Below are 23179 nucleotides of genomic sequence, written 5' to 3' on the forward strand. Positions count from 1 at the left end.
AAAAAAATCTCTTACCCAGTATAAGAAAAAAACATTTGGAGGCTGTAATTGCTAGAGCCTAGAATTGAATCTGGGGAATTTGAATGTTAGGACTATGACAGGAAAATCTCGGGAGTTGGTTGACATGATGATTAAGAGAAAGTTTGATATATTGTGTGTCCAGGAGACCAGATGGAAAGGCAGTAGGGCTAGAAGTTTAGGTGCAGGGTTTAAATTATTTTACCATGCTGTAGATGGGAAGAGAAATGGAGTAGGGGTTATTTTAAAGGAAGAGTTAGCTAAGAATGTCTTGGAGGTGAAGAGAGTATCAGATCGAGTGATTAGGCTGAAACTTGAAATTGAGAGTGTTACGTATAATGTGATTAGTGGCTATTCCCCACAGGTAGAATGTGACCTAGAGGTGAAAGAGAAATTCTGGAAGGAGCTAGACAAAGTAGTTTTGAGCATCCCAGACACAGAGGGAGTCGTGAGTGGTGCAGATTGTAATGGACATGTTGGTGAAGGAAACAGGGGTGATGAAGAAGTGATGGGCAAGTACGGCATCCAGGAAAGGAACTTGGAGGGACAGCTGGTGGTGGACTTTTGCAAAAAGGATGGAAATGGCTGTAGCACTTTTTTCCAGAAGAGGCAGGAACATAGGGTGACCTACAAGCGGGGAGGTAGAAGCATGCAGGTGTATTACATCTTGTGCAGACGATGTAATCTGAAGGAGGTTACCGACTGTAAGGTAGTGGTAGGGTAGAGTGTTGCGCGCCAGCATAGGATGGTGGTATGTAAGATGACCCTGGTGGTTGGAGGAAGATTAAGAAGACAAAGGCAGAGCAGAGAACCATGTGGTGGAAGCTGAGAAAGGAAAAGTGTTGTGCGGCTTTTCGAGAAGTGCTGGGACAGGCTTTTGGTGGACAGGAGGAGCTTCCAGAAGACTGGACCACTACAGCCAAAGTGATCAGAGAAACAGGCAGGAGAGTACTTGGTGTATCTTCTGGCAGGAAAGGAGAGGAGGAGACTTGGTGCTGGAACCTCAAAGTACAGGAAATCATACAAGAGGTTAGCTAAGAAGAAGTGGGACACTAAGAGGACTGAGGAGAGGAGAAAGGAATACATTGAGATGCGAAGTAGGGCAAAGGTAGAGGTGGCAGAGGCCAAACAAGTGGCATATGATGACATCTATGCCAGGCTGGACACTAAAGAAGGAGAAAATGATCTATACATGTTGGCCAGACAGAGGGATATAGATGGGAAGGATGTGCAGCAGGTTAGGGTGATTAAGGATAGAGATGGTAATGTGTTGACTGGTGCCACTAGTGTGCTGGACAGATGGAACGAATACTTTGAGGAGTTGATGAATGAGGAAAATGAGAGAGAAGGAAGAATATAAGATCCACGTGTGGTGGACCAGGATGTGGCAATGATTAGTATGGGGGAAGTTAGGCATTAAAGAGGATAAAAATGGAAAGGCAGTTAGTTGGTCCTGATGACATTCCTGTGGCGGTATGGAAGGATGTTCAACAGAATTCTAGCGGGTAGAAGATGCCTGAGGAATGGAGGAAAAGTGTGATGGTGCCCATTTTTAAGAACAAGGGTGATGTGCAGAGCTGTGGGAACTATAGAGGAATAAAGTTGATGACCCACACAATGAAGTTATGGGAAAGAGTAGTGGATGCTAGACTCGGGACAGAATGAGTATTTGCGAGCAACAGTATGGTACCACAGAGTACCACAGATGCATTATTTGCCTTGAGGATGTTGATGGAAAAGTACAGAGAAGATCAGAAGGAGCTACATTGTGTCTTTGGATCTCGAGAAAGCCTATGACAGAGTACCCAGAGAGGAACTGTTGGACTGCATGCGGAAGTCTGGAGTGGCAGAGAAGTATGTTAGAATAATACAGGACATGTACAAGGGCAGCAGAACAGTGGTGAGGTGTGCTGTAGGTGTGACAGGCATTTAAGGTGGAGGTGTGATTGCATCAGGGATCAGCCCTGAGCCCCTTCCAGTGGTGATGGATAGGCTGACAAATGAGGTTAGACTAGAATCCCCGTGGACCATGATGTTTGCAGATGACATTGTGATCTGCAGTGAAAGCAGGGAGCAGGTGGAGGAACAGTTAGAAAGATGGAGGTGTGCACTGGAAAGGAGATTAATGAAGATGAGCCTAAGTAAAATAGAATATATGTGCATGAATGAGAGGGGTGGTGGGGGAAGAGTGAGGCTACAGGGAGAAGAGATAGCAAGGGTGGAGGACTTCAAATACTTGGGGTCAACAGTCCAGAGCAATGGTGAATGTGGTCAAGAAGTGAAGAAACTGGTCCAAGCAGGTTGGAACGGGTGGAAGAAGGTGTCAGGTGTGTTATGTGACAGAAGAGTCTCTGCTAGGATAAAGGGCAAAGTTTATAAGACAGTGGTGAGGCCAGCCATGATGTACGGATTAGAGACGGTGGCACTGAAGCGACATTTGGAAGCAGAGTTGGAGGTGGTGAAAATGAAGATGTTGAGGTTTGCTCTAGGAGTGACCAGGTTGGATAAAATTAGAAATGAGCTCATGAGAGGGACAGCCAAGGTTAGATGTTTTGGAGACAAAGTAAGAGAGAGCAGACTTCGATGGTTTGGACACATCCAGAGGAGAGAGCGTGATTATATTGGTAGAAGGATGATGAGGATGGAGACGTGTGTGTGTGTGTGTGTGCGCGCGTCTGTCTGTCTGTCTGTCTCTCTCTCTCTCTCTCTCTCTGTCTGTCTCTCTCTCTCTCTCTCTCTCTCTCTCTCAAAGCTGGAGCCTTATATTCCTTCACACTTTCCTCTCCCTTTTCAGTTTGTCTCTTGGTCAGTCATCGCTGAGGTTCATAGTGCTGTAGTCTTAACAGTAAAAATGGAACTTGCAGTGACGTCGCTGCAAATGTCTAATCAATGGCTCTTTTTATGCACTTCTCAGATCTTGGCCACTTCACTGATTGAGTGCCATAAAAAGTCTAGTGGAGAAGGTCCGCCCCTCAGCCTGAAAGTGTTTGTCGCTGGCAGGAATCGCCTGGAGAACGACGGAGCTACCGCTCTCGCTCAATCTTTCCAGGTAAGAGGTCAAACAATCACACAACTAATGTAGTGGGCCTCAAGTGCAGCTCGCCGTACTGTTTACAGTTTAACAATCCAGATACTACTCGACTACATCATATTGTTTTTTTGGAACATGCTTAATTTTTAGTGAAATAATTGCTGCTTTCTATTCTTCCTGAATGTATATGTGTCGAGGAACTGCTATTTGTGTTTGTAGTTGATGGGCAGCCTGGAGGAGATCCATATGCCCCAGAATGGCATAAATCACCCAGGTGTAACAGCGTTGGCAAAAGCGGTGCAGCACAATCCAAACCTGCGCACTCTCAACCTCAATGACAACACCTTCACTGAAGAAGGTGCCATTGCCATGGCTAAGGTATGATTTAAAAAATAAATAAATAAATAAATAGAGGTGCTGTATGATCATTATGTAGTTATCACCTTCTACCATCTATGACATGAAAAGGGACCCTTTTTTGTGAAGTGTTAAATACCATTACCACAATTTCTAGGGTCGCGGGTGTGCTGAACTGGTCGCCAGCCAATCGCAGGGCACATATAGACAAGCAACCATTTGCGCTCACATTCACACCTATGGGGAATTTACAGTCAATTAACCTACCATGCATGTTTTTGGAATGTGGGAGGAAACCCGAATACTCGGAGGAAACCCACGCAAGCACATGCAAACTCCACACAGGCAAGGCCGGATTTGAACGTCAGAACTGTGCAGCAGTTGTGGAGCCGTGGCCCAATGGTTAAGATCATCGCTTGCCACCGTGGGGGGCCTAGGTTCAAGACCCCAACTGGACCATCCCCGCCAATATTCCCCGGACTCAGGGCTGTGGTGTCCTTGAGCAAGGCACTGATACCCCGAAATGCTCCCCGGGCGCTTCAGGTCCAGTGTGTTCCACTAACGTGTATGTGTTCACTGTGATGGGTAAAATGCAGAGAACAAATTTTGTGCATGCATGTCCATGACAATAAAAGGTGATTCTTCTTCTTCTTCTAAGCAGTAGTCCACTGTGCCGCCTTACCACAATTTATAGCTAGTAAAACAGTAGAGCAACTTAAATGTTGGCAGGCAGTGTGTCACTGTTGTAAGGCTTGAGATAAGAGCAACAGTTTAAAGGTTTTGAGTCAACAGACTCCTTAATATTCAATGTAAAAAAAGCAAAACAAGATATATATTCATCAAAAAAGACATCACCCACTGATACGTGTTGACTGATATTTTAGTTCCTGTGTTAACACTGTGTTATTCACAGGCTCTGAAAGATTTACGAAGCATCCAGGTGATAAACTTTGGCGACTGTTTGGTGCGTCCAGTTGGAGCCACAGCGATTGCTGAAACTGTTTCAGAAGGACTACCAATCTTGAAGGTGACTGATCAGTTGCCCGGTCTATAATGTCCCCATCACAATCTATTATTGCATTGTTTCTCCAGTTGAATTCAATGAATCTGAATGGGTGACACTGTATTAATCAGTTTCTCATATTTCCCAGTATAAATATTAGCTGCTCATTTATGTATACATATATTTTGTTATACTATGTACTACTATAATATGGTTATTGGGGAATCATTTCTATCCTCTTGACCTGTAATTTTCTCTTACCAAATACTCTGTTACATTAAACAGGAACTTAATCTGTCATTTGGAGAGATAACTGAAGAAGCTGCTCTGGCTGTGGCCCATGCAGTCACAAACAAGAACCAGCTGGAAAAACTGGATTTAAATGGTACAAAACTGTAATACGTTGCTTTTATTCCCAAATGCTTCATTATCATTGATTCAATTCATTCTAGTGAAGTTTAATTGGTCCCCAGGGGCCATTCAACACGTGCATTATAGCTGTTAATAAAACCAAACATGCGAGCCGAACCCTCAATGGGATTACCGGTAAATAAATGAGAATAATCAGAATTAAAAAAAACAGTAAAAACAGTAGTTGCATAACATAAAAAACTGAAGACAATACATAAAGTGGCAGTATGATTATGAATGTAATAATTGTTTGCTGTTACTACATGTAACATGCTCACTCATGTTTTGCAGGTAACTATCTGGGAGAGGATGGCTGCAAAGCTCTGAAAGACTTCATGAAAGGCATCAACATGGCTGAGCTTCTGGCATCGCTCAGGTAACAAAAATACAGCACCACTTAATATTTAAGTGCACATTATACATTAGTGCTTTTAGATGGTTCTAACTCAAATTAGTTGATTATCAAAGTAACTTGTTCTTCATCAGTGATGACGAGGGTGAACCAGGAGATGAGGATGAAGATGAAGATGATGATGATGACGATGACGAGGAGGAGGAGGATGTAGAGGAAGAGGAGGTTGAGGAGGAAGAGGAGGAAGAAGAAGATGAGGAGGAGGAGCAAGATGAAAACACTGGATCAAAGGTAGATCAGAATGCTCCTTTTTATGAAAAGCATTCAATAATTCAGATTTAATCAACCTTTTTTTCCATTTGAGAAAATATTTGCCTAATTTTTTGCTAAACCTTAGTTAATACAAATTGGGATGATTGACATCTATTTAGTGGGGACTGGACCTGGATCTGGTCACATCATCTAAGTTGATTTTAACACCAACCTTTTTATAAAATCCCGTGTATTTCCTTAACTGACCTCTCATCATCAGTTTTCCACGCCACCATCAGCACCGCGACCGCCTGACGTCTCGTCCTTTCTCAGCTTTCCATCCCCGGATAAACTGCTCAAGCTGGGGGCCAAGAGAGCAACACTAATTGAGCAGCAGGTAAACAGCTTCATTTTTTTATTTTTTTTATTTTATTTTTTTTACCTCCAGATAATGCGATATGTGGTGTTTTTAAAAATGCTACAGAAGCCACATTTGTGGAATTCAGTTCAGTTTGCCACGCTACATCTTAAAGCAGGAAGAATCCATCACTGTAGGTCGCTGGGATAAATAGATGAACAAAAATGCATTATTTGTCATAATGCATTACACCAGGGGTGCCCAATATGTTGATTGCGTGCTGGTGTGTGTCTGTGTGTGGATATATGTGTCTGAGGTCAATGTGACGGGGAGCTCAGTGGGTGTGTGGCGTCTCTGTGAGTGTGTGCACAACTCCAGGGCGGAGGTGCGTGCGTGTGTGTGTTGTGGTGCAGGTGTAGCAATGGCGATGGGGAATAAGTTAGCAAGCTAAATAGTGTCTACTGCAAAGAACCTATATACCGTACAGTGTTGCAAATAGAGATTTTGCAACACTGTACTGCTATTAAAGATAAAGATGAAATAGACTGCGCAAGAGTAGAGTGCTCGCTATCTTGAACCGGGAGTTCTCGATGGTCTCGCCCCTCCACTCCATTAATTTCTATTGAGACTTTTGGACATGAGCACACACACAAAAAAAACATAACTCGCTGAATTTTTAAGAGATTTTCATATGGTTTGTTTTGTTACAATCGTCAGACGTGGCTACGATACAAAAGAAAAATCAGTGTGCACTGAAAATGTTCCTTCATTCAAAAATTGTTACTTTAAGGAAAACCCTAACGCTATTTATCTTACATATTTATATTTCCTATATACAAAATTGCTGCTGAAACGATGCAACTTTTCCCATTGTGGGACTAATAAAGGTTATCTTAGAAAAATAAATATTTATTAATGATAATAATGTACCTTTAACCTGCTCATGTTCTGAAGGCTGCCACGGTGGACGACTGGTTAGCACATCTGCCTCACAGTTCTGGGGACCGGGGTTCAAATCCTGGCCCCGCCTGTGTGGAGTTTGCATGTTCTCCCCGTGCCTGTGGCACTCCAGTTTCCTCCCACATCCCAAAAACATCCATGGTAGGTTGATTGAAGACTCTAAATTGTCCGTAGGTGTGACTGTGAGTGCGAATGGTTGTTTGTTTCTATGTGCCCTGCGATTGGCTGGCAACCGGTTCAGGGTGTACCCTGCCTTCTGCCTGAAGATAGCTGGGATAGGCTCCAGCAGCCCGCAACCCTAGTGAGGATAAGCGGTAAAGAAAATGGATGGATGGACGTTCTGAAGTGAGATATGCAGTCAGGTACTAATTAATTTCTGTAAACGTATTCATTGGCCTGTTATTTTGTTGTTCAAAGTTGGTTCCTCTCCGCGGAAACGCGGTACAAGCCGGACCTGTGCGACAAATATGGTATATCACCAAATCCGTTATTTCGATGTTTTGTAACTGCATGACATACCTTAGCAATTGGCATGGCTTTGACATCGTCTTAGTCTATCCACTCTTCTTTCCTCGCTTTTGTGACACTTTTGTAAGGAGCATGGTAAGAAATGTAGCTTATTCGCTATTATAGAGGCGACGATTTGTGACTTACAATGCGTTAACAGCAGACACAAAGAGAATCTTTGCTTCTGCGGCTTGCCAGCCGGGGGCCGTGCTAAAATAGCGTGCAGCTGTGTACCCACAGCTGCCCTGGGGTTGTCTGACGAAAGCGCGGCTGCCATTCTGCGCCTACCACCCCTCCGACCACCACCAAACATCCAACCACATTCATTCATGGCCTGAACACAAAAACTGGCCACCGGGTTGCACAATTGCTCTTTTACAATTGGGTTCAAGCAAAATATTGGCTCCAACAGTTGTGAATCACTGCACTGCATAACTAGTTTGACATCATACCGACTGCAATGCATTTAGGTCCACCTCCTAGGTATCACTGTAGTTGATAACCAAGGATAAGGTTGCCAAAATCTGGAACAAAACAGGTCATTTATTTTCAATTTGCAATTGCAAAGGTCCGTCAGCACCCTCCTGGCTGTTTGGCATTACACTGAACCCGCGCTATCAGCTGGTTCAATGTAATGCCAAACAGCCCAGTGTACTGATGTTTACTGAGCTTTAGGTAGCTGTAATGTGAATTTCGACCTTGCATTTATTTTTTTTTGTACACTTTACCTATGTCAAACGAACAAAATGGACTATACTGCTTTTTGGAAACAGCTGATTCCTTTTTCCTCCCTTTGTGGCAAGGTGGATGTGGCCGATGCAAGAAAAACAGCTGAAGCCTTTCTCAAAATTGCTTCTGTGTACACAGAGGACAATAATGAAGTTAAGAATGCAGTCTTGGAAAGTGTTGGTGAGTTTTTTGTGAAGTACCAGCAAGAACACGTTTCCTCCAGTTACATTTTATTCGCCTTCTATTATTATATATTGCGTGTTGCGTATTTGTTTGTTAATTATTGAGTTTTATGGTCACTTTTTAAACCTTTCTCCTGAGCTGAGCACAGTGTATATAGCTTACAGTACAGACAGTGAGGGTGTCAGCCAATTGATGATACTGTGTAATTTTACAATACTGTTTCCATATATAATTCAATAATTTCGTCTTCCCTTTTTGTATGCCCCTTTGGACTTGCCTTATACTTTATAGAGCCACAGAGCTTGTAATATGAAATATTTAAAATGTTTCTTCTCACAGATGCCCTTCTGAAGAAAGCCTTTAGTACTAATTCCTTCCAAGGCTACAATTTTGTGTCATCTTTGCTAGTGTTGCTGGGACTTATTAAGGTGGGCAGACATTGACTCCCTTTACCTCAAATGATTTCGCCTTTTAGTCTCCTTACTCCTTTCTTTTCTCTCCTCTCTTGTCGTCATCTCAGAGTGAGGACAAGGTGAAGCCTGTGCTGGTGGTAGCCGGTCACCTGCAGGCCTTGGAGCACGCTGTTCACCAGGACTACTTCCCCAAAGAGAGCGTGGCTGTGCTGGAGGCCTTCATGTCCCGGTAAGGGCGTGACAGAATGAGCAGCAGGCAGCTTCCAGGTATAAACCATATTACAATATTAATCAGGAACAAAGCACCTACTGTACGAGAATTCTATCAGATTTGGTGTGTGGGGAAACAGTGATGTATGTGATTAGGGTTGGTGAAAGTAACACTTTGGTGTTCATGGCGCACTTATACTCATGTTATTCTGCAACAAGAAATGAAATGCTCTGCATTCAAACCTGTGCAATAGAATTTAAAGGTGACATGGAAAATTGTGATCGCTTGCGTACAATGTGACATGTATCAGATTTATTTATTTTTAATTAATTCATTTTTTTTTCTTCTTTCACATTGATGTCAACAGTACAATTCAGGATTTTTCATATCTGCCCCAAGCCTTTCATATTTGGATATAAATTGCATACGTATCCGATGTGAGTGCAGTATGGACAAGCAGGTTGCGCTTATCCCACCTATATGTCATCAAAAGGTGACAAACATCACAGTTGTTTGACAAAACAGACAAAAGCAACGGCACACGGGTCATATTTACTTCCGTAAACACACAGCGCCTCGTATTTGTGTGCATGTGCAATATGATGTCCTTTTTTGTGCGCATGCTTGTCACTTCAAATCTGAATTGGGCATCATGCCCTTCAGTGTGAATTTAGTCTAATTGACAAGTGTAATTTGATCATTTGATAATGACATGGTGACCATTGGCCCAGTAGTTTATGGGTAAGCAGTACCTTACTTGCAAGAGACAGGACCACCCCCATAAACAGACTCATTTCAGCAAAGCCAAAGCATGTCACTGGCATGGCATGAAGAAACTTTTGAACCATTTTAAATCATCTCCTTTAAAATTAAAAATAGCCATTCACACACAATTCCTCAGTGTAATTTCAATTTTGTATTCATAAGTAGCGCATTTCCTTCAAGTATTAACTTGGACAAAGGAAGTAGGTCACTATAATTTCAGCTCTTTAATGAAATAAATTACAGTGGTGCCATTTAAAATAATGCCTTCACCCCGTGATCTGCCATTTTGTCAGTTGTCTGAGCATATAAATGTACATACAGACTTTTTTCTTTTTTTGGTTATCATCCCCAGACACAACAAGTCTTTGGAGTCCTGTGGGTCTTCTCGACACAAGCTACAGTTCACCTTGCAGAGGGCCCGCACTGAGAGCTGAGGAGTGCAGATAGATACACACACTCAAATGCACAAACAAGTTTGACTGATGGCCAATTGGGACCCAGCATACATTTGCTCAAATTTGAATCAAAGGGACATCCTCATTGTCATCCAAATAATCATTACTGCACTTCTTTGGACGTGGATGCTTGTTGAGAAGCTATTCCCTTGGAGATGCAGTACTTTGTCGCCTAACACTTCTCTTCCTCTTTGTAATCGCTGGTGTATTAAAAAAACAAAAAAAGTTGTTTGAGACTATCAGGTGGCGTTTGCCTGTTGGTGACACAACATACTATATTGTACTATTGATTTGAATGCAAACTTAATGACGTTATCATATTAGGCTGTTGTACATTTGTGTTTTCATTTACTTTTTATCTTTTTTATGCTGTTCCTGAAGCTCATTGTTATACATAATGTGTGCTATGAGCTGCTAAATATTGTTATTAAAGTAAAGATAAGCTACAAAAGGGATGTATTTTAAATGTGACTAGCTGTTATGGCTCTGCATTGTTTAATAAAAATAAATTGAGTGGATTACGACTTCGCATGTCATGTCTTGTTCAGATTAGTTTCCGTTTGTAGTGTATCCAGCAACACAGTTTTTCTTCCTACATGTGCAATGTACTTGAGCTAGAGTTTATATTTTTGAACATTTTAAGTCATTTAAGAAAGTGCTAATACCACAATGGATTCCTTTTTCCCCTTTTTTTTCAGCCCTGTGACTAGTCATGCTTAAACTTGAAATATGGCTGTTCCTTGCAGCATCTCAACCTCCTAACAGGGCAGAAAATGTAAAACCAAGGTGTTAATTTGCAGTTGGGGGTGCAAGGATCAGGGGTCACCAGAAGAAGAATTTACCAAAGACTCATTCACCCATTGGACTCCAGACTTTGTGGTGAACATACTGGATGTGGAATTGTGAATCGTTTACAGTCTTTATTTTTATTTATTTATTTATTTTTACATGACAAAGCAGCAAAGGTTGACTTCTGCATGAAGGTAGGGTATTTTATTTTTTCCAAATTCTTTTAGATTTGCACCCTGCCACTTTCTAAAGGTTGGAATGTAGAAAAAAATGATGTGGGACTACCCTGTGTTTTGATCCTTTGTCGATACTATTTTATAAGATGATCAGGGCCGTATTAACATCAGTTTGAATCCAAAGCCTTTGTTTTATGTTTTAAGTTGATAGTAACAGTTACAAAGATTAAAATCTGTCAAGAATGTTTTATTTGATATGAATGTTATTTCTAAAAGTACCTTGCTTGAAGGCAATGTTCCTGTAGCTTTGAATTTACTTTCTCATTTAACTTTCATGTCTTCTTGGCACAGATGCTTGTCCTCCCTGCTGCCATTTTACTGGGGACTTTTGGATTCATATTGAATGTGGAAGCAAGCAAGTGTCCTCGAGTGTGTAGTTGTGACAGCACCAAGCTCACAGTGGCCTGCGTCGGCAAGAACCTTACTGAGGTTCCGCTGACTATCGACGAGGTGAGAAATTCATTTCTACTGCCTCGCTTTAACTTCACACTGCTACTTTTCTGGCAAGGACTCTTTGAAAAGGGTAGTTGATGCATTCCAATGCCTCATATTGGAATCTATGGTATGTATTACTTTTTTATTACCGTATGAGAGCTAATACTGTAGAGCAGAGTTCTCAAACTCAAGGCCTAGGGGCCAGATCTGGCCTTCTACAGTCCTTTATGTGGCCCACTAAGCCTTCATTTTTCTTGCTCATATTTCTTTCCATTTTGACAGATATTCCAGGCATTTTTTTCCACCAAATCCCTTCTTAATATAAATGATAATCCATCCATCAATCGTATAGCTTAAAATATTCTGTTGCCACTATTTTCAATGACTTCTGCTTTAAATTCAATTTGTTGTTAAAAATATATATAAGCGAATGCAGGAGCATTTTGTGTACATGCAATAATATGAGGTGATTTTGGTCCGTGCCAAAAATTAGTTTGACACCCCTCTGCAGATTGTCTTAAGAAAAAACAAACATAATAATGTATTACCAATAAGAACATTTAATACATTAATAACTATTGCTGTCCTGCTTTAGAAATCGTCCTAATAAACTCCAATAATAATTTGTCAAGGTTGTGTAAAGAAACACATTTTCATCTTAACCCTCATTCGTAAAACTTTTGAGTATGAAACTGAAATGTCATTTACATTAGCAAACGATTATTTGTTTACTGATTTCAGACAAATGCAGCCCAAAGTGTGTTTCCCAAGCTGCATACCATTGGCTTCTGAACAACAATATTTCGTGATTATTTCCTTTTTTGTGGGTGATTAAAAACTCATTTGAAGCATATTGCTGGTGTTGGGCGGAATCCTCACATCTCCTAAACCATCTTTTCAGGAAATTACCGTTTTAAAAAAAAACAAAAAAAAAACGCCATATTTGTTGAGCCATTACCATTGCATTGTCAAAGAGAGCAAATCATTTTTGACACTTAAAATTGGTATATAAATTGTCAAATAAATAAATAACAGACCCACGTGCAGACGGACCAGTAGAAGTGATTTGTGGAAAAATATTAAATTGACAAAATTTTGACATGGATTTCCACCTGACACCAGCGAAATGTTACATACTTTGTTGTATAAACGGCCGATGATGATGATTTTACATAACGAATGCATTTTACAGTAGACATACTGTAATGAAACGACTATGACATGATTTTCTCTTTTTGATTATGTAATGTTGCCTACAGATCACAGTCAAATTGGACCTGAGGAATAACAACCTGCAGGTGCTGCAAAGGGGAGGTTTTGTGCACGCCCCTTACCTCACTCACCTCAACTTACAGCGATGCAACATCGTCAAGGTGAAGGAGGGGGCTTTCCGCATGCTGGGCCGCGTAGTCTCCCTAAACCTGGCGTACAACAAAATTTACATCCTATACCAGGCAAGAGGACTAAAACAAAACACCAAGTTTGTAATCTCAATTCCTAACAAAGTTCTCGATCCACCGTGGCCTCTGTAGGAGTCTTTTGACGGCCTCTCCTCTTTGAAGGAGCTTCATCTGGACCACAATCATGTTGAGGAGATCCAACCTGGAGCCTTCTTGCAACTTGGCTCACTAAACATGCTGGCTCTCACCCACAACCAGCTGGTCTACATCCCCAACATGGCCTTCCAGGTAGTTGGTAGCCAAATAAGGCAATTGTTTAAAAAAAAGTGTGTGTGAGTTTGATGACGTGAGAAAATGAGGGACGGGGTACTATTTATATTCTGAGGCAGGAGGAACGGTTCCATTGTGACTCAAGCAAAAAAATAAGGAACTCCTCTAAATGCATCTTTATCTGGATCTGTGCAGCATATTGAAGTATTGCTCAGCATCAATGTTTAGTGGAAAACAATTGTATAGTTGTTGCGAGTAATCCTGCTACGAAACAAACAAACCAACAGCGAGCAAGACAATACCTTATGCTTTCATGTCAAAGCCATACAATTCCATTTTAAATGATTTAACTTACCTCCCAGTCTGTCTCTTCCAGGGCCTGCAACACATCAAGTGGCTTCGTCTCAGCCATAACTCCATCAACAACTTGGCTCCTGAGGCGTTTGCAAGCTTGTTCACACTCACTCGCCTCAGTCTGGACCACAATGAGCTGCAGTTCTTTCCCACTCAAGCCATGACCAGGTAATGGCTTTTAATAGTGTAGCGATTATGTATGAAATAAGAATTTCTTAATTTAGAAGGAAACGATGAGTTGGAAGCGGCGCCTGCGTCACTTCTGGGTTATCAAGATATTTGATTAATATGAGGGACACCACGTCATATTTTTACAAGTTTACCGAGGCGAAATGACAACAAACCTTTTTAATCAGTCTCTTATCGGAAGGTGGCTACACTTTAGAGACTTTGAGTTCTAGACTTTCCAGAGGTTTTGTTCTGAACCCAAGCACACACACACAGTCAATGCAAGTGGTGAATTTTATAGAAAATTTCATAATAAAAAGGCGTTTCTACAGGATAAAACACAAAACAAGCAAGGTACAGACGAACATTGGCAAAGGAAGGGATTTGTGACGTGAGCTTAGCAGAATGGGTGTGTAGTGAAGGCGTATAGCTAAGGACTCCTGTTCTCGTTAATTTAAACCCAAATATGCACTAATCTGTACTTTTAGTACACCGCAATGTTGGACTTACGTGTCTGGAAAACATTTGAGGCAGGAGAGTCAGGCTCCCGAGTGTTCGGCCCGGTCCGCACCGGGAACAGGTGGATTGAATGTTGTGTGGTGTGGAGGACATTACTATTTTCCATGTGACATTTGTGGTGTGGGGTGAAACATTTCATCTGGTTCAGTTAACAACAGATTTGACGTTAGACATTCAAGTTTGCAGCAATACAGTCACAGGTGGCGTTCATGTAAAGTTCTTAAAATATTAACTCCCAGTTGAGTCACAGACTGTCTTATGAACCCATGTCTGTAGTGTCGTTCCGTCGACCGTGGCTGTCGCTGTTGCCTGTTCCAACTCCCAAGTGGCAGTACTGAACAGGGCGAAGGCGCCTTTGTTGGTGCAATTCTTCGACTGGCGGGGAGTTAATTAACTTAGCGTCCGGGGGCGAACTCTGCATCCTTGGGTCTCCGCTTTGAGCGCCAGGCAGCCGTGATTCACTTAGCGTCGGCATGGCTAAGCAAATGTCTGTATCTTGTTTTTGATGGCTGATTCGTTTAGAGTCTGCGTGTGATGTTGCGTCGCGCCAGCCTCTATCGTCTACCTCGGCGGGGAGTGGCGGTAGTGCGTGGCTGGGGTGCTGGGTGGCATCTTTTCCATGGCATGTCCGCTACAGTAGCCATCGGCACTATATGCTATATTGGTCCTTACAGTACTTAGCAGGGACTTGATGACTCCTCAGAAATACTTCTACAGTGTGTTGTATGTCGGAAAGAGATAAGTATTATAAAAGAGCAACAACAAAGAAATTCCGTACTATTTCTCTTTATGACTACTCTTTTACTCCCTACACCTGAAAACAGATATCTGTACTTTCAACTCCTTATTTTGTGAAAACAGGCTCATTACTTTACAACACCATGTAAAATAAGAGGTAAAGTCAACTGTGGTTGACTGATGGTTTGAGACCTTGGGGATTGAATGAGAAAAGATGAAAATAACTGATGCCTGCGACATGAAGGAACGTGAACCAAGGAGAATTAATAATGCAGCAGATTCAGAGAAGCAAGATATTCCCTACCCATCGCCTAATTTAAGAGAATTGTTTGTCGTCGTCGGCTACAAGAATAATTCATGATGAATCTGTTATCTTGTGCCAGCCTAAAAGCCATCAGCTTCTGGTTTACAAAAAGTTCTCCATCTCATCTTAAGACTGTATGTTACCATTAGTTAATTTAGCAGTTTTTTTTTAAAGTCAGTTCACATTAGCATGGCTATGGGAACATGGATTGTTTTGATAGCGTGTCCAGTGATTATTTTTTTTCTTTCTCTTTGTGCCAAGTTATCGAAACAGGTATTTTATATAATTCCATCCATCCATTTTCTGAGCCGCTTCTCCTCACTAGGGTCGCGGCGTGCTGGAGCCTATCCCAGCTGTCATCGGGCAGGAGGCGGGGTACACCCTGAACTGGTTGCCAGCCAATCGCAGGGCACATACAAACAAACAACCATGCGCACTCACATTCACACCTACGGGCAATTTAGAGTCTCCAATTAATGCATGTTTTTGGGATGTGGGAGGAAACCGGAGTGCCCGGAGAAAACCCACGCAGGCACGGGGAGAACATGCAAACTCCACACAGGCGGGGCCAGGGATTGAACCCGGGTCCTCAGAACTGTGAGGCTGACGCTCTAACCAGTCGTCCACTGTGCCGCTATTTTATATAATTGACAGTAAAAATGAAAAATGAAAAAACATTTTAGATTATGTACTTTTTTTTTTGGGACATTTACTTAAGGAAAGGAGGGAATCAGTACTTTTATTTTTTCCAGTCCCTTTTTTACAATAGTATCTGTACTTATTCTTAACTACAATGTGAATACTTTTGCGACCTGTGTTGATTACATTTAGAGGACTTAAATGTTTTCCTTCGAGATCTATATTGTATTGTATAGGCTGTAATACAATTTAATCTTATCAAACATCGCTAAATCACCGCAATCTGACCTGGAGACTTCAAACTACGTACTGGCCTAGGCCCACGTTTGCTGGTCTTTTAATATTGACCCCATGTTTTTTTTTTTAAATTGTCATGAACATGCCAACGCAAGAAAAAGCTTGAATCATCAGGCCGTTTCAGTTAATCAGAAGTCTTTTAATGGAAGTCATTTCTAGTCACAAGAACAGCATGGGGAATTAAGAAATGGGAATCGTGTACACGATTTCAATACCTGGGTCTGGATTGCTGTAGACCATTAGAAATTTCATTTTGATAAATGGTCCACTTTGGTATGTATAATCAGTTACTGGTAAAGTATGATAAAAAGGAAAGCATTCTTTTTAATTGCAATGTGTTCTCCACCGAAGACTCAAGGAGCTAACGCGCCTGAACATGAGCCACAACCGCATGATCTACCTCGGCGAAGAGTCAGTCTCTATGGCAAAGCTCACACACTTGTACCTCAGCCACATGTCCCTCCAAGACTTGTCAGACCAAGCCTTGTCCCAAGCCCCTCTGCTCTCCCACTTGGACCTGAGTCACAACCAGCTGCGTTACCTGGAGCCTCTCACGGGCCCCAAGAATCTTGTCAGCCTCAACATCACTGGTACGCAGTGCCCTTACATTTGAAGCTTAATGAGAGTTAAATGTTGATACCACTCTATTTTGTCTTGAAGCAAACCCCATCTACTGTAGCTGCTACATGAGGCCCCTAAAGAACTGGGCGAGTGTTGGTGGTGTCAAGCTGCTCGGAACGTGTGCAGGACCTCCTCACCTGTCCGATGAGCCGCTTCGAGACGTGGCGGCCATAAACATGCGTTGCCGTAGGAGGGGGGACCCACTGAAGGACGAGTTTGAGGAGGAAGTGACTGCAGTTAGCAGCCCACCGACACCCAAACCCAAACAGAAAGTCAAGTGTCCAGTTAACTGTGACTGTCACGTGAGTTCAGATCGTTTTGTGGACTATTAAATGGGTCAATTAAATCAAATAATGAATAAAAGTAATTCATCAACACACATTTAGGTAGTCTTTATGGGTCCATACTGCAGTGGGGGGCTGTTCATTTGGTACTGAGGCCTTCAGTGGGGACTTGCCCGACTTAATCCAGTATACCACCAATTATAGTGGCACTAAGCAGGCCCAAAAAAAATGGCATGTCAATTCCCCACACCACAGCAAAGAATAATGTTAACAGGCCTACCAAATTTGAATCAATAAAAAAATATATCCAAGTATATAAAATCAGGTTTCAAGACTTTGGGGGGGCACCTCTAAACTCTCAGACGCTGTGGGCGGGTCAAATGACTGCACCAAAAGGAATCGAACATACTGAGGGGGTGATAGCAAATAATATGTAAATTCACGTTAGGAGATGCAACTTCAAAATTGAATGGGTATTGTGGACTATAATCATAAAAATAAGCACGTCAACTTACCCTCGTTGTTGGTGACATAATGTCACAGCCGAACACAGCACCTGACGACAGCGGGATGGTAGGAGGAAGCCTGGGTAGTTAAGACAGTCGGCACTGCCATATTCACTAGTATCAAGTTACCCACAAAGTCATGTTGTCTCTTTGAAAGTTTACAAAACTATCTGTTGTAAAATGCGCACTGCCGAGTCGGCTACTGGTGTTTATGTTCAGCTCGCCATCAGCGTGTCTTTAAAAAGTCAATCGCTTTTTTATTTCCTAATTTTTTGGGAGCTAAAAAAATGTCACTAAGCTGTTCTAAATTTAGGCATCCAGCGAAGACGCATTTTCAGGGTATAGCCATCATTAGCTTGCTAACCACAAGCTGGAGTGGTAAATGGACCTTGTTATGGAAGCTAAGCACAGCTAACTCACAACTGAGCAGCATAGCCAAACGAAATGATGTAACTTTGCCCTGATATAGTGGGGGAGGGAACTCGCGCTAGAAAGTATATGCCCGAGCCCTGTGATGTCACAGGGCTGTGTTTTAGCCCTGCCTACAAAATCAAACGGTGAAAAAGATGCTTAAGCTAGACCTCAACAATTCAGCACTATATTATGTCTTCGCATATATTTTCAGCACTTCAAACGTCCATCCATCCATCCATTTTCTGAGCCGCTTCTCCTCACTAGGGTCGCGGGCGTGCTGGACCCTATCCCAGCTATCGTCGGGCAGGGTACACCCTGAACTGGTTGCCAGCCAATTGCAGGGCACATACAAACAAACAACCATGCGCACTCACATTCACACCTACGGGCAATTTAGAGTCTCCAATTAATGCATGTTTTTGGGATGTGGGAGGAAATCGGAGTGGCCGGAGAAAACCCACGCAGGCACGAGGAGAACATGCAAACTCCACACAGGCGGGGCCGGGGATTGAACCCGGGTCCTCAGAACTGTGAGGATGACGCTCTAACCAGTCGTCCACCGTGCCGCCCACTTCAAACGTATTTAATGTATTTAGAAGCAAAACACAGATATCTGCTTAGAGTCTCTTTAATACCACCACTGTCACGTCGCAATTACAAAAACCATCAATACTATACAAAAACACAATATACAGCACGTAACTGTGCAGCATACATCTGGAGCAGTTTACAATCACTTTTTATCTCATAACAGGGCAAAAAGGTCATAAAGTAAAATACATTATACTCACCAGACACACCGCTATGCTACAGATGTGTTTTGCTGGTCGAAGTTGGTTGTAACAAGTTGGTTGGTTAGAAAAATTATGACGTTGTCGCTGACCAATACACATCAGGCTGGCCCTGCGGGGACGAATTTGAAATCTGATTGGTTCAACAAATAGTCCCACATTGCAAATATCATTAAAGTTACAGTACTTGGGCAAGTTTGAAGAAAAAGTTACAATTGTTGAAAGAAGACACTATTTATTTATTTTTTAAATCAAAAATACATATCTAAAAAAAGTTGCATGTTACAAGATAACACAATTTTTATTTTAAATAGTTTTGTGATTATAACAAAAAGTAAAATAGGAATTTTTTTTATTTCAAACTAAATAAATTTGAATGTTCTAAGATATGATACTGTTTATTTAAAACATTTTCAAGTTAAATCTTCAAGGCATCACATGATTGTTTTTAAATTTAGGTATCACACTAATACTAATAACTTTTTGCTTTGTCACCAATAACATTAAGCTGAGATTTATACAGTTTCTTTTGTCTTGAAATATTGCCTACTGCATAACATATATTGACCTACGGCATGTTGAATTGGTTTTAGCGTGTTTCATAAACAAGATAGAGTTGCTCCCCTCGTCCTTTAAAATGTTCTGTATGTGGCATTTATTGTAAAAACTTCACTAACTAAACTAAAAATCCTGGTTCCCCTTCAGATAGCGCAAATATCCTTGCAGATGAGTGTCTTCGGATGTTCTCATTATGTGTATTTCACTATGTGATTTATTTGTATTTTTTAAACTAATGTGTTTTGTTAAAAAGCTATATTTTTTCTTCTGTTTTTTTGCCACCCCTCCCAGATTCAAGCACAGCATGCTACATGTGAGAACCGAGGTCACACCAAAGTTCCGCGAGGCTTCCCTGCCAAAACTCAATTGCTGGACCTTCGCCGCAACCACTTCCACAACCTTCCTGCCAACTGTTTTCCAGCCACCGGCCAAGTTATTTCTCTCCACCTGGAATTCTGCAAAATGCACGAGATTGAAGGTGGCGCATTCCGAGGAATGAAAAACCTGTTTTATTTGTATCTTTCTGACAATGACCTCACATCCTTGGGGCCAGAAACCTTCACTGGAGCCCCTGAGCTCAGTTACCTTTACCTAGAAGGAAATCGTTTGGTACAGTTTCCTGGTTCAGGTCAGTGGGCTGGCAAGACTGGCTGAAATTTTACTTTTAAAATTATACATGATACATGAAACAAGGAATGACAATATTTGTGTCATGTGACTTTGTTTCTCCTCCAGCTCTGCTACACTTACCAAATCTGTTTGCATTACACCTGGAGCGTAATGCCATTTCAAAACTGGTGCCTACGGGTCTGCTCTCTTCAGTAACCCCAAAACTAAGAGAGCTTTACTTGACCAATAACACCATACGCACAATTGCCAAGGGGGCTTTGGACTTTGCCGTACTTGGTAAACTTCACCTGGATTTAAATAAGATGACAAACATTCCGACTGCTGCTTTATCCAACGCCCTCAATCTAGAGGAGCTCAACCTGTCTCAAAACCGGATTCTCTCAGTGGGGCCAAATGCATTCCGGCCTATTTCCCAAAGTCTGAAGTGGCTGTACATGGACCAGATGAGCACTGAGAGGGTATAAAATGAAGAACATCTGAGCGTTGTGTATAGCATGTTTTTGCTACCTGACATTTCCCTGTGTTTTAGTTCTTGTAGCAGGTCATTTTGTTTAATAGGGAATTATTTTAATTAGAATTTGGATGTAGTGTTTAATACTCACTTTTATAAGTACATATGTTTGACTGTTTAATTTCATTTTACAAATTTACTACCAATAATGTAAGGTCCCTGTAAAGTGAAAACGTCTGGTAAATTTGACACCAGAGAATAGTGTTGCTGAAAACCCTGCCAAAATTCAAGGATAAAAAAGATTGCCATGTATATAAAATGAGGCTTAAAAATTGGGGGAAATGAAGCCATTGTCACCCCGCTCAAACGCAGAGAAAAGTGTTGGAAAAAAAAGGTGTTGGTCTCATGATGATTCTAACTATTTCCTTATGACATTGATGTGTAGATGTCTAGGGACGCTCTGGCCGGGCTTGGCCCGGGACTGAAGGCGCTCACTGTGAGAGGAAACCAGCTGAAGCAACTTCCCGACTTGGGCTCGCTCACTGGCCTGGAGGTGGTTGACCTTCAAGACAACCCACTGTTGTGTGATTGTACTTTGTTGCCGCTGCGCAGGTCAGTGAACCTTTTCCTGAGAATAATGGGTTTGTAATTAATTTTGGGAGGGACTCTAAGGAAATAAAGCACGACCTGATCAGCATCTTGGAGTACCAGTGATTTGCATGTTCTCTTTGTGCTTGTGTGGGTTTTCTTCGGGTACTCCAGCTTCCTCCCACATTACAAAAACATTTATGACAGTATGTTAGGTTATTTGAAGTCTCTGGCAGAGCTGTAGCGATGTATGGTGACCCACAATATAACTTATGTCCTCAATTAAATTGCTGTTTTAATGTCACACAAACAGAAGAGAGTCAGACATACTGTAATTTACTAATATGCTGTCTCTTTGGCGTCTGCACCAGGTGGATGGAGAATGTGAGTTTGGAGGTTGACGCTACCTGTGGCCACCCTCCTGAGCTCAAAGGTCGGAAGGTCAGGGAATTGGAGCTATTCAAGTCCTGTCCAGAGAACAGCTCCAACACAGACAGAAGGCGTGTTGTTGTTGTGGCGCCGGTAAAAGTCAAGAAACAAAAACTAAGTCTTGTGAAGACTTCTGGAGTCAAGACTAAACCGGAAAGGAACAACACAAAGCGACCCAAGCCAACAAAGAAAAAGCCTCAAAGGAAACCTGCCGTAGCAACGGTGGCCAAAAAGAAGAAACTGATAAAAACATAAAACAGATCAGCTTGGCTAAATTTTCTGCAATGGGCATGTTACAGTGACATGTGAAAATGATTGTTTCATGTACAAAATGCTAACCGCGTGTATGGAACGCACTGTTTGCTTCTGGAATGAATAAATGCAAAACGGGTGTCAAACGTTTTTGTTGCATTCCCTCAGAGCAGTGATTCCCAACCCTTATTAAGCCAAAACACATTTTACCTTAGAAAAATCTCACTGCACACCACTAAATAAAAAATTTACAAAAAAGTGAAAACAGGTCAATTGTGTACTTTCTGCCATCAAATAGAAGAGCATTTATTTTTCTGTCTGTCACTGTACGTCGCTGGCATAGGTAGATGAACAATATTTGTTGTAAATAATTTTTTGACCAATTAAGTGAAATATAAATTTTCACTGCACACTAAACTAATGTGCCACACCACACTGGTTGGGAATCTACGGAGCCCCCTGGTGCCAAGGTATGAGAAAAATAAAATTCATTGATAATCTGTTCCCACAGTTTAGTAATCCGTTCCCTCAATTTAGTAAACTGTACCCTCAGTTTAGTAATCCGTACCCTCAGTTTAGTAAACTGTACCCTCAGTTTAGTAATCTGTACCCTCAATTTAGTAATCCGTACCCTCAATTTAGTAATCCGTACCCTCAGTTTAGTACTGTGTTTAGGAAACATGCAGTCTAATTGTAGCCAGTCCTGCTAGTACTGCTATATAATGATCAACCCCCACGAACTACAGCAATATTGCCTTTCAGTTGAAAAAATGGGATGTAGGATATATCACGACATGACAATTTATACACGGAATTCACACGAGTAAGAATATAACATACAAATAAAATTTACTTCACTTGACAGATATACGTAGGTATACAGAGCCCCAGACATTTGCTAAACTGAGGGAACGGATTACTAAACTGAGGGTACAGTTTACTAAATTGAGGGTACGGATTACTAAACTGAGGGTACAGTTTACTAAATTGAGGGTACGGATTACTAAACTGTGGGTACGGTTTACTAAACTGAGGGTACGGTTTACTAAATTGAGGGTACGGATTACTAAACTGAGGGTACAGTTTACTAAACTGAAGGAACAGATTATCAATGATTTTTATTTTTCTCATACCTTGGCACCAGGGGGGCTCCGTAGGAATCACTGCCTCAGAGCACAATTATGACTGTCAAACCATAAAAAATGCACAATTGCCTCATAATATTAATATTAACAAATTAATGGCTAATAATTTTTTGAATCGGAACTCAAGGAAACTAGTTTGTTCAACTATAGCTCAATTTATTTTAGGGCTCTGGTAACCCCAAATAATGCTTGCAATATCTCAATGTTATTAAAAGTGAGGCCCATTTGAATTTTTGGGTACAGATATAACACTTGAACTAACCAGTCGACCAATCACTAGAGCACATTAAGAAAGCAAATAATCTGTTTTAAAGACCATAGTTGCCTTTACCAGAGATGCCAGCTCAATATTCTGG

The 23179-nt window shown here is 41.5% G+C and overlaps 2 protein-coding genes across 5 annotated transcripts in view; both read left to right on the plus strand.

Annotated features, from left to right (window-relative positions):
• The window catches only part of rangap1a (RAN GTPase activating protein 1a), a 17372-nt gene extending 6849 nt beyond the window's left edge, over positions 1-10523 (plus strand). For 3 of the 4 annotated variants that reach the window (XM_061748534.1, XM_061748536.1, XM_061748535.1), the window contains 11 exons: positions 2933-3067; positions 3269-3427; positions 4320-4433; positions 4695-4794; positions 5112-5196; positions 5307-5463; positions 5705-5821; positions 8053-8158; positions 8501-8589; positions 8682-8803; positions 9903-10523. In XM_061748534.1, coding sequence (XP_061604518.1) covers positions 2933-3067; positions 3269-3427; positions 4320-4433; positions 4695-4794; positions 5112-5196; positions 5307-5463; positions 5705-5821; positions 8053-8158; positions 8501-8589; positions 8682-8803; positions 9903-9984 — 1266 coding nt within the window. In that variant the 3' untranslated portion in view covers positions 9985-10523. Of the gene's footprint in view, positions 1-2932; positions 3068-3268; positions 3428-4319; positions 4434-4694; positions 4795-5111; positions 5197-5306; positions 5464-5704; positions 5822-8052; positions 8159-8500; positions 8590-8681; positions 8842-9902 lie in introns of all 4 variants that reach the window. The other variant, XM_061748537.1, reaches the window with a different exon arrangement.
• A 128-nt stretch (positions 10524-10651) lies between these two features.
• chadla (chondroadherin-like a) lies at positions 10652-21903 on the plus strand. Its single transcript, XM_061748538.1, has 10 exons — positions 10652-11480; positions 12725-12919; positions 12998-13153; positions 13512-13657; positions 16506-16744; positions 16815-17077; positions 19620-19956; positions 20064-20416; positions 20855-21021; positions 21369-21903. The coding sequence occupies exons 1-10, from the start codon at positions 11322-11324 to the stop codon at positions 21679-21681; spliced, it is 2328 nt and encodes a 775-aa protein (XP_061604522.1). The 5' UTR covers positions 10652-11321; the 3' UTR covers positions 21682-21903.
• Positions 21904-23179: the final 1276 nt, after the last annotated feature.

Source organism: Phyllopteryx taeniolatus, chromosome 16 (assembly GCF_024500385.1).
Source record: "Phyllopteryx taeniolatus isolate TA_2022b chromosome 16, UOR_Ptae_1.2, whole genome shotgun sequence".
Taxonomy (NCBI): Eukaryota; Metazoa; Chordata; class Actinopteri; order Syngnathiformes; family Syngnathidae; genus Phyllopteryx; species Phyllopteryx taeniolatus.